Source organism: Metopolophium dirhodum, chromosome 2, assembly GCF_019925205.1.
Source record: "Metopolophium dirhodum isolate CAU chromosome 2, ASM1992520v1, whole genome shotgun sequence".
Lineage (NCBI taxonomy): Eukaryota > Metazoa > Arthropoda > Insecta > Hemiptera > Aphididae > Metopolophium > Metopolophium dirhodum.
Genome location: NC_083561.1, coordinates 35573184 through 35585094, shown reverse-complemented (window position 1 = coordinate 35585094; position 11911 = coordinate 35573184). Strand labels below are relative to the sequence as shown.

At 29.9% G+C, this 11911-nt stretch overlaps 1 protein-coding gene across 1 annotated transcript; it reads right to left on the bottom strand.

Moving 5' to 3' along the window:
* Nucleotides 1-3341: 3341 nt before the first annotated feature.
* Nucleotides 3342-7889, bottom strand: LOC132939561 (transport and Golgi organization protein 11). Its single transcript, XM_061006802.1, has 5 exons — nt 7741-7889; nt 7458-7669; nt 5449-5549; nt 5232-5380; nt 3342-4218 (listed from the first exon to the last, which is right to left on the bottom strand). The coding sequence occupies exons 2-5, from the start codon at nt 7642-7644 to the stop codon at nt 4005-4007; spliced, it is 651 nt and encodes a 216-aa protein (XP_060862785.1). The 5' UTR covers nt 7645-7669; nt 7741-7889; the 3' UTR covers nt 3342-4004.
* Between the last annotated feature and the right edge of the window lie 4022 nt (nt 7890-11911).

The window sequence follows — 11911 nt, the reverse complement described above, 5'->3', positions numbered from 1 at the left end:
TTATTGTTTTTTTTCACCATATTTCCACATGCAAAACCGACATTTGGTATACGTAATCGACGGCGGACACGATTGCGCTCTGTAAAATATAATTCTTGCGGAGTTCAGTCGTAGTGGTAAACTCAAAGTTGAAGTTAAATATTCGAGTTAACCAAGTTCGACCGTGTTAATACATGGCACTATATAATCATTTGTCATATTTTTTTTTATAAATGCAGGCATTTTCCCAATATCTATATGTATAGGTAAAACACAAAAACGTACAATTTTATGCACAACTAGCTAAATGTAATTTTTAGTTTTCGTAATTTATTGAGTTATTTTATATAATATATTTGGACAATTATTATTATTTAAAAAAAAACGTATCAATAGTTTTAAGTATAGTATATACCTATACTAACGTGTTAATGTGTACTAATGTTAAACCAAGTCAACAATTTAATTTTGCTGTCAGTCCTAACTCCTAAGCCTGTAAAACTGGGTCGGAAAATTGTTAAAGTGATGAAAAAAAAATTACAAATGTTTAAAATTAAATAATACCATGTGTTAATACAGTCGACCTTGGTTAACTCGAACTTGAGAACTCCGACTGTATTTTTACACAATGTATAGTGTATTGGAAATTTCACAAAGAGCAATCGTGTTGCATTTTTATTTAGGTAAAAGAGTAAAACGGGCGCAATCGTGCTGATTTGTTGAGCGTGATCGTGTTGCGTTTTTTGCATGTGAAAAGGTGGAACGGGTGCAATAACCCACTAATCGACAGGCACCTATCTGGCTACCGGTCCTATCTATTTGAACAAATTCGTTGTAATTTTACGTCGTCCGTAGTCCTCGCCTCTACAGATATAAGTACCATAATTATCTATCATAATCTCAGTATATCGTAAGCCTATTCTGAACGATACCTAATGGCACCTCAATAATGGTAATTATTACTACGAAATAATTAAGTGTTAAATTAGCAGTGGCGCACACAGGGTGGGCTGTAAGGGTTAACAACCCCCCCTCCACACAAAGTTCTGCATAGAGTTCTACAAATGCACCTCTGCTCACTAATATCTATGTTACTTCAGAGAAATTATTAATAGCATAATCCCCACAGAAAAAAATCCTGTGTGTGCTATACTGGGTGCAAGGAAGGTTTTATTGTGATTTAAGGTAGAACGGGAGCACTACTTAATATATAATATAATACTTTAAGCATATTTTAGCTGCTTGCGGTGCAAAAAAAGTGCGTCCCAATAGTCTGATGAACATATTAAATAATATTGCGAAAAATCTATCCGAAAGATTCATATTTTTCTAGGTACCTAGGTAGATTGACAAACCACGTATTTTATAGTAGGTATAGTTGTAAAAACTCAACCAGGGATACAATACATTGGAAGACAAAAGTACACAATAATTTACATCAGGGTACTAGTGTACTAAAAATTAGTAAGTACATTAGATGACTATATCTATAATAAATATGGATATTTAATAATGAAATTAATAAGTTTAATAACTTCACTAGATTAAAAATAAGTTCTACCTAAACAATGCCTATTATGTATCACATATTATATAATAGTAAATCAAAATACCTATACCTACTAATACGAAAGTATGAAACCATTATAACTACGTTGTTTTGTGGGGGAAAATGTCCCCTTTGCCCCACCCCAGATTGGGTGTTCCCTATAATTTATGCAGACACTAAAAGGATGACGTGAATGTACTACCAGGGAGAAATTATTATGAACGACAGCCGACAAGTATATTATGTAGGCACTTGTTTGTAAGGTGCGTTTTCCTGACCAGTGACTTCAGACTTGCGATTGCGGTGCTATTTGTGCGCACCGATATTACAGTTAGGTACCTCTGCCTCCCTACATCTACGTAATTTAAAATTAGATAGGATGCACATTTAAATGGGTTATACTTTTAAATTTTTAATTAATGTCAATGACCTATATGGGATCGGAGAGGAATGAAAATAATATACCTACATAATACAACTAGCACAAGATTCAATTAATAAGAGGCCTCCACAAAATAAGTACCTTTTGCAGTAAGTCTGTAAACCTTATAATATGGGCCCTGGGATCCCCACAACCCTAAATCCAGCGCTGCGTGTAGGAATTTACATACGTACCTTTTTTTTTTTACCGCGCTGGAACTTACATTCGCCCAAATACCTAGATGTCAGGTGATAGGGTATAGTTAAATCTCCCTCGTTCACTAAACACAAAATAGGTTTTCGACTATCGGATACATTTACCGAAGTACCTACCGACAATAGATCACTTTCAAGTTTGTATGGAATAACCTGAAACACTCGGTACAAAAACACCCGATTCGATAGGTAATTATTATACGATTATGGTTGAAGACAATAATAATACAAATTATTAACATTAGAACCGATAATTTATATGTAATCAATTAGTAGGAGGTACCTCATAGTTAATGCAATAAAGAAATTTATTTCAAAGATGTACCTACATAATATGATTCAATACAATTTATACGATTTTTTTTTTATGTATTCCCGACATTTTACTAAAAGTTTAGTTGGATTTTCCTTTCCAGTGTTCTTATCATACGTTATTCCTTTGATACATCGAATCAACTTTAATTAATAATTCATTGAAATTTTCAACATTTTTTTTTACGTGTGTAATAAGGTTTTTTAATTTTTTAAATGTTGATAACACGATAATCTTCTTACATCTCTTGTAACTTTGAAACTATTGAAAATACACCACTTCTTTTTTGTATACTAATCATTGATAAATTATTGTTGATTAGATACATTTTGAAATAACTTGTTTTTGTCATTCTAGTTACAATATCACTGAAATTAATTGTATTTTTTACAGTCAATAAGTCAACTCAAAAGGCAGTTAGTAAATAGTAATTAGATTTCAGAAATCTCATTGACCTGTCTTTTATTCAGACTACCAAAATTTTTTCATTACTTCTCAAATTGATTAGTCCATTACTCATCTAAATAAAAAATGGGGAGGGGGATTGATCCCCTAAAGTAGCTCTCCTGCTCTCACAGGGTTTATTGAATTGGATATATCTAATAATATATCTACATTATTGGACTCAATAGCTTACACAAAACCAATATAAATTCTGATTATGCTTAATTTCTAAATAAGATAAATAATAATAATTTCTTAATTTCTGATTAAGCTTAGATCACGTAATAAGGTAAGCTTACATAATATAGAGTGATTAATCTCCATGTCTGTTTTATTATTGTATAATGGTTATTTTACATTTGTTTGAATGCTCAGGAACAATATTTTTTACAAATAGTAATTGTAATAAAAACAATAAAATAACTTGATTTTGGTATTTTTATTATTTTTATTTTTCAATACATTGTTAATATGAGATAATAAAGTTTGTTCAGACAACATCGTATTATAATTTAACAAAACAAGGTTAGTCATACATCACACTTCCCTAAAAACTACTCAATAACGATGCAGTCTTGTCTTTAAAATGTACAAATCAGCAAATCTAAACTAACTTATACCATAAATATTATTACTATAGTACATATTAATTTTAAATTGTTGTGATGATTTTTCATACATAAACAAACATATTATACATGTAATATTGTAATACAATAATATAATATAACATGTAAAGTATGAGTAAATAATTAATTTAAAAAATCGATACAACAAATTAAAAAAAAAAGTAAAATATAACTATTGTTTGAATTTTAAACATTCAATTTTGGTATTTTTTTCAATTTCTGTATGTTATACAAATTTTAATGCATTGTATTAAGTTGTTTAAAAACATTTACAAAATTTTGTAAGTAGCAAATCGACAAAAATTTTTTTTGAAGTAACTGTGAATTTAAGATTCATTATTATTTTTTGGTAGCGTAGTAGTGTTGTAGTAATAAATTATATAACAATAAAATTATGTATAGTATCAATGTGGCATTAAAGGAAATTGGAACACATGCAATAAATTAAATGCTTCTAACGTCTGGTTAACCATGATGCAAATTTAAAAACCACATAACTGCATACAAATGTGACAATTAACTTTTTCTCTCTGACATAAAAAGGCAGAGAAGCTGTATGTTCTAATTCAATAACTCGACGTGACACACGACCCATCTGTTGGCGCAAGTGAGCTAATTCTTCGGATATTGTCATTGGTTCACTAATGCTTGCATTGAAGAAGCTCATACTTAAAAATATCAAATAAATAAATTTATTAAGAAAATAATTAATTATTGATTATGAATAGTAAAAACCATGTTCCACAGTATTTCATTATATTTTAGTTACTCATAAAACAAAAACTATTGTCTATTAATTCAATCATAACATAAGATTACATTTCACTGATATTTAGTATCATTATCTTTTCAACAAAATATTAAAATAACACAGCATTCTATTTTTTACACACTACTTATTGTTTACCCTTTGGAATAAAATTTCTTCATAAATTCAAAGTAGAGACCTTTATCTTTGATAAAATGCTTTACCAGGTTTTTCAATATTTTGATTATAAATATGATACAAACATTTTTATTTTGTATGCAATAAATTACTTTGTAATTTTTGTTTAAAAATTCAAATTTAAATATTAATTAAATAAACTCATGTGGTTATATCATGAATAAAATTCTTTTTTTAATTAGGTAATAAATACTTTTATATTAGTTACATGCTTATAGCTTTCATCTACAATAATTATGGAAGTATAGAGCAAAAATATTTGTATATAAGTTTAAAATTCAGTGTCTTCTTAGCAGTCTTGTAAAAGTATTCAAGTATAGATATCTTATAAATAGATTTTATCTTATAAAAAAATCAACTCAACTGATTTTCATGTTGTAAGTTAATTTTATAGAACATTTCACTTTGTATCATTTGGTGCAACTATAAAATACTCATATGTTTTCTTTGTTGAAGTATTTCAATTTTTGGTTGAGTATAATTTACAGAGAAAAAATATATTACAATAAAGTCTCAATTTTTATATTTTTATTTTACGTGATTAAAATTAAAACAGGAAATCTATGAACTAAAAAGAATAAGTATTTGATTTTAAATACTGATATTATTAGAAAGTATTTAAAATACTTATTTGAGTACTAAAAAAGTATTTGAATACTTTTACTCAAGTACTTTATAAGACTGCATCTTAGAGATGAGGATTTTCTTATATTAACAGTAAAATATTTATAATACTTGGGGTTAATTTGCACCGCATTAATCACTGGTTCAGTATTGTTCGGAATCGATTCTTCGCTTTGTTCAATAGATGTTGATTTCTGTTCAAAGTCATCTAACACAGAAGGAAAATAATGTCTTGACATGGTGATTTTTTGTGGTGGAGTCTAAAATCAATATTTTTGTACAGTTAATAATATTATTACAGTATATGAATATAACAAATACATTTTACCTGAACACGAATAAATTCTTCAGCTGGTGGCTGAGGAATGATCAAATCATCAATGGCGAATTCTCTTGGTTTTGATGAAGATCCTTGATGCTGATTATTACCTGCATAATAACAGACCATTAATTTTTCTATTTCTTCAACAATGCAAAACTTATTTATTTATAATAATTTAAATGTATCATCAATAGACCTATGTCAATAGACCTACTGTAAATGCTAGTAAATAAAAATACTGTTTCAAACTTAAAATATAAAAATGTAACATTATACTGAGTGCCTTACTTCAAAACTATAAGCATACTAAGGAAGTATTTATGTACACTAAATCAAATTTTGTTATGATCATTCTCAAATTTACACTGAATAATTTTGAAATCTAACCAAAATATCAGTTTTTTTTTTTTATTCAATGACGGAGGTCATTTGCTTGTAAAGGTTGGTATGGTAGGGTTGGGACAGTTGGTTAACAACACGCGTATGTGTGGCAAGTATTTGCCACTATAAAACGGGTGGTCAACCATCCGGGAACTAGTGACAGCGGACATTACTTACTCTCAATCATGTTGCGTAATTGATTGTAGCCATCGCGCCACGCCAAGCCACGATATCAGTTTTCTATCACTACTTTAGAGAATATCCTTATTCTCTAAACTTGTAAATACTAACACACCAACGTACAGTTATAGATTAACTATTGGCCTTAAAATCTTAACTAATCAGAAATCATTCTAGTAATCTAGTGTAATGCCACTGTATGGAAATAAATAAGAGAAGTTGAGATTTAAATTGAATGCTTAGTATGTTACAAACATGTGACAGGTCTGAATGTCATTCTACCTAGTATATTATGCTACCTATATTTAAATTCTATCTGGAGATTTTATATTTTGAATGCCTGCAAGTAATGCATATAATTTATTTTGTCGTTTTTGTAACGCATAGTAAGGTTAGACTATAGACTGGTTTCATTTAAATGCACGGGACCTGTTTAAAGACAGCAGCGACGGCAAACAAGTATTTCAGGTAGTTAATTGGTTGGGTGGGTGGGTAAAATAATAGAGTATACTTCAGTATTTTTAATGGATGGAATCAAATTATTTACAGTTTTTTACTTGGGCGGTACAAACTAATGCCCAAAATAATTTTTATTAAAATTTGGAGTGAATCTAAATTGTTGTCAAACATAAACATACCTACCTAATGATTTTTAAATTTTTTAGTATTAAGATATTTTTCATCCTTTTAATGGTTTTGACTAGTAGTGTTCAACCTTTTTCACTCGCTGTTTTTGATCCACTTGATCGTGGATCCACGATTTTTGTAACAATATTTTCACGACTCGTGTCAACTTTGAAGGCCATGAAAGAAAAAAGACTGGCTGCTAGTTTTGCGTAATTTCCCATGCATAAGTGTGCCCAAAACATTTCCAAAAAAGTTTCAATAAACATTTGTTTAAGTTTGGGATCGCAAGTAAACTCATTTTATTGATTTTCTATATCAGTAGACATTTTAACTGTTATTATATCTACTGTAAAATATGGTTCTTCAATTCATTCATAACTTATTCAAACTCATAATTTATAATTTTATAAACTTATTTTTTTTTTAACAAAAAAGTCCTGTCACAACTCATTTGTATAGATCACACGCCCCAATATTGGGTAGCGACCCACCGGTTGAATACCACTGGTTCAGACTTCCTATTAATATAAAATATAAATCCATATTCACTTACATGTTACATAGGCACATATAGTTAAATATATTATATTTGGAAATTTAGAATAGAATAAAGTAAAACTTAGGAATTGGTTAAGGAGGGTGTGGGGGGCAAAGCGTTAAGTAATTTTGCATTTGGAACCCAGTTTATAAATTGTTGGATTGAGCTCCTCTACTTGATAATTTCCAATTCGAGCACTGCAGAGGTATAATACAAGTTATATACAAAATTTAAGACACAATCTTCTAAAAGAGAGAGTAAATATTAAAGTAATTATAGTACATTTTACCTATAAGAATAATTTTTTCTGGAACCCTCATATCAAAATTGTCACCAAATCGGCTGTTATCGTCAGAGTAGTAGTTTGTCGAACGAAAATTAGAAACATCTCCATTCACCCGAATGCTCTTTGGCACTTGCATCTTATTATTAATCTCTTCGGTGAAGTTTGTATCATAAACGTGGTGGTCGTCCATTGCAAATTCAATAATTCAATAAAATCTGAAAGAAAAAATATCTTAACATTAAAATCACTGGTATACATGAAATACCACAGGGCACAGATAGTTCACCTGGATGATCCGTAAGCTAATAACAGTAATAACTTAGTTAAATAACGCGCTTTGGTAACAACAAAAATTTTATAATTAAATCACGTATTATAACTACAAAAGACCCAAGTAAAAATCTGGGTAAATTGTAGACTGTAGATGGAAGATCGCTGTGAACAATAATAATGACCACTTGATAAGAAAAACATTCGTTAAAACGAAATGATAAAAAAAACATATTCTTTTACCGATGACTTCTCGACCGAGAGTACTGTAACCGGAGGTCAATTCTAGAACTACATAATATATAAGCATAGTAAAGCACAGTTAAGCACAGTTTACTGTGGGTAAAGAGTAAAATTTACTAATTAATTTAATAAATATTAGATAAATTTAAATTAATTAGATAAATAATCATACTGTTAATGTGCAACTGGTTTTCGGATATCAACGAAGGCGACGGTAGCCTACTTCACCGTGCGACCTTATTTTTCATTTTTTTTTTTTGAAAAGAGGTAACCGATGAAGAAGAACATTTAAAAACAATGATTAGACTTTTAATTAGTTATGTTGAACATAAAAATCAACTACTACTAAAAGAAATTGACGATCGCAAAAATTGGCAGAAATACCTATTTGGAAAACGAGAACGATAATCTAAATTCTGAATTTGAAGCGCAAACAAAGTCACCGTGAGTTATTCTTTTCAATGGAACGGAGTGGCCTAACGGACTACGGCGTCAGTTCTGACGCGCACCGTCGCCCCCGCGCCGGTTCGAATCCCGACCACGGGCGTCATCGCTCTCTGGGCAGGCAACTGTTTAGACGGCGAGACCGCCATATCCCCCAACCGGGCATGGCAGAAACCCTACTATATGGGTTCCCGTTCCCCATTAGAAGTTCTACCAAATAGGCGTCCGAACTATAGCTCTTCGTGCTTACTCGCGGACATAACGCCGAACGCAAAAAAAGAATTAGCAGATCTGTAGATGTACGTTTCTATCTTGCGTACCTATAACTTCATTTTATCGCTTGTTAAACAGAAAAACATTTTTTTTATTATATTAACAACAATATTACAAAATAGTAGTATTTTAGTATTTATGATACAAGACAGTAGGTATAGTAATGTAGTATCTATATGATAGGTACAAAAGACATATTGTAACAGTAATAATATTCAACAATGCAGGCGCGATCGGGTTGACAATACAATACTTGTCAAATGTAGCCGTGTGTGCGCCGTTCCGTCTTCTGAAATTTGGTAGCCAGAGAGCCAGAGAGCCTCCACAAACGGATATCCAAAATCGCAACGGTATACAATATAATACCTACGGCCATAAACCGGAAGTGATGGTGCCAGGGGTGGTCATTTTTTCAAAAACAATTTTCACCATCTGGCCACGGCCTATCAGCTAACCTTCAGTGCCTAACCTTATTGTCGAAGAACTTTCGATCTGTCATTTCTTCGACTACGCCGCCGCCACAGTAGCAAAACAACGTTCTGATGGCCGCACGAAGGATTCTCTTACCAAGCGCTGACAGGTACGTTCTGCGTTTTTTAGGCTTTGCAGGTTCAGCGACCATCACATATTCACATCGCCAACTGTCTCGTCGACACTTACACTTAACACGTCCCGACGTCCGGCATCTCCTCCTCGTCCGTTTGGCCACGATTGCCTCTCGTCTGACGTCCGCAACTGAGGGTGATAAAAACTGACTGGCAGGGGGGGGGGGCAGCTAACCCCCCTTCCTATTTAAATATTTAAACATGAGTATGTTTAAAAATATATGTTTCTAGTATTAGAAAATTTCATTAATTTTAATATCTATAAAATTATGATGTACCTTTCTACCTACGTCCTGCACGCTATATTATATACATAGTAATATAATCAATGTAATACACAAATACACAATTTTAATGATTTAGATTATGTGTGGAGCAAGAAATGTATTGATTATGATGTGTTTTTTTTTATTCGTGTTTACTTGAAGTTTTCACCAAATGTTTATATTAGCATTTACTATATTCTATACGCCATACGATTTTAAAAATATTTTAGCTCTTTTTGAACTATTTATAGGCTAAAGACATTTTATATTTTTATTTAATTATTGTCGATAAAAAATTGTTATATCATCGGTCAAAACACTTTAAAGTTTAATACAAGGTTCCTCGCAAGTTGTTATAATAGCAGTTCAAAAATATTTAAAATACACGTGCACGTTTTTTTTTTTATAAGCATTAAAGTTAAAATGATATAAAATGTTCAATTTTCATTTTTCATAGCTAAAGATTGAAAATGTCCAACAAGTTTTCTCAATTCTAATAAATATTTCAATTAGTGTAACCAAATAATCTAAAACTTTTTCATTTAGTAAAAATGCTTGACAATTTAAAGCAAGTGTCCTTATAAGATGCTTTAAAAGCAATTCAAAAAAATGTTTCATATACATAGGTACGATTATTTGTTGTATTCACTTAAAGTTCAAATGTTGACAAAATTCATCAAAATCCCGAAAAATTTAAAAATTATTATTCAGTTGAAAATTCATAAAAGTTTTTTTTAACAGCGAACATTAGAAATTTTAATAGGAGGTTCCCCCACAAGTTTTTCTACCTTTAATAAAATTAAAATATTACTATGTTATTTTTCTCTAGATTTTCATTTAGCGATGTAGATTTCCGAAATTGGAGAACGGATTTTGTTGTATAGGGTCTTGTTAGTTGTTAGATTCACATTGGCTAGGAGAAGTGCAGTGAAGATTTTCAGAACTTTATCTCCAATCTGTTAATTTACTACAAAGCAGTAAAGCTGATAAACATCAAAAAACGCCGAATCAAACATGCCGATCCCTGACTTGGCAAGCGTTTTTTATAAGCATTTAAAGTTCAAATTTTGACAAAATTTATTAAATTTATTATTTAATAATTATTTTGTGGTTAAAAATTTAGAAAATGTTCAACTTTTATAGCTAAGGATTGAAAATTTAAAACAATGTTCTACGTAAATAGATTAATATATAAATTACTCTACTCACAATAATATTATCAAATATACTTACTAATATTATGCTGACTGCTGACCGTTTTCGCTCATAATCGTTTTTCTTATACAATGATATTATATTATTGAATTCAAATTTAACACCATCCATTATAGTGACCCACTTTTAACCTTCTGTAAAGCAGAACAACTCCCACTTGCCCACCTTTTTCAAATTGTATGTAATATTACGAACCTATTTCATTCTATTCCATTAGGTAACATTAAAGGGTGTTTCATGTATTGTAACAAAAAAAATAACAATAATATTGACAGTTGAAAAACAATGAATAAATACTTTGCATATTTCAACAGCCAACACAACCAAGAATTAGCAAAATGTTATAAAATTTAAAATACATAATAATTCACATTAGGTATATGAATTTACTTTAAACTAGTAAGTAACACACTTACAATGCATTTCCATAGTAATTTTGTGACTAACAAAAAAATAAAATAGAATTTACATAGCTTTTATTTACATATATATAATATTATCTTCGATAATATAATTATTTATAACCCCATAATTTTAAACATTTTGCAATTTAGATGGATTCAATTGAAATTTTACTCAAAAACCATTGAAAATTTTACAGGAATTCCAAATTAATATTTTTGGAGGGCCACTTTAAGAATTTGGAAAGTTTTTGGAGGCCATCAAAATGTAGTATACATGTTCATACAAAGAAAATAAAATCAAAAAATTTAATTTACCTTAGAAAAAATAGTTTAAAAAATAAATGTTATGTCTGCGGGCCAGATAAATTTCATCCATTCCTCGTCTAATCTACAAAAAGAACCTATTATAAAATCTATTCATGCTTTTTTGTAAAATGTAGAAATGTGGCTTATATTTAATAATTTAGTATACCAGTTTAATAGTTGTTACAATTTAATTCTATTCAGTACTGGATTAAAAAGATTTAAAATAATAAATTAATAGTATATACATGCCTAAACTATAACCATAATATTTAAAACAGTTATAAGCATTGATAACACATGACTCTTAATATAAAATTCATGGTGTCTAGTAATGAAATAATGTATTTTATTTTTTGATTACAAATGTAAGAATATTTTTTACAAGCTAAATTTCTAAAAATAAAATATAATTGTGCACTTTAACTTATTTA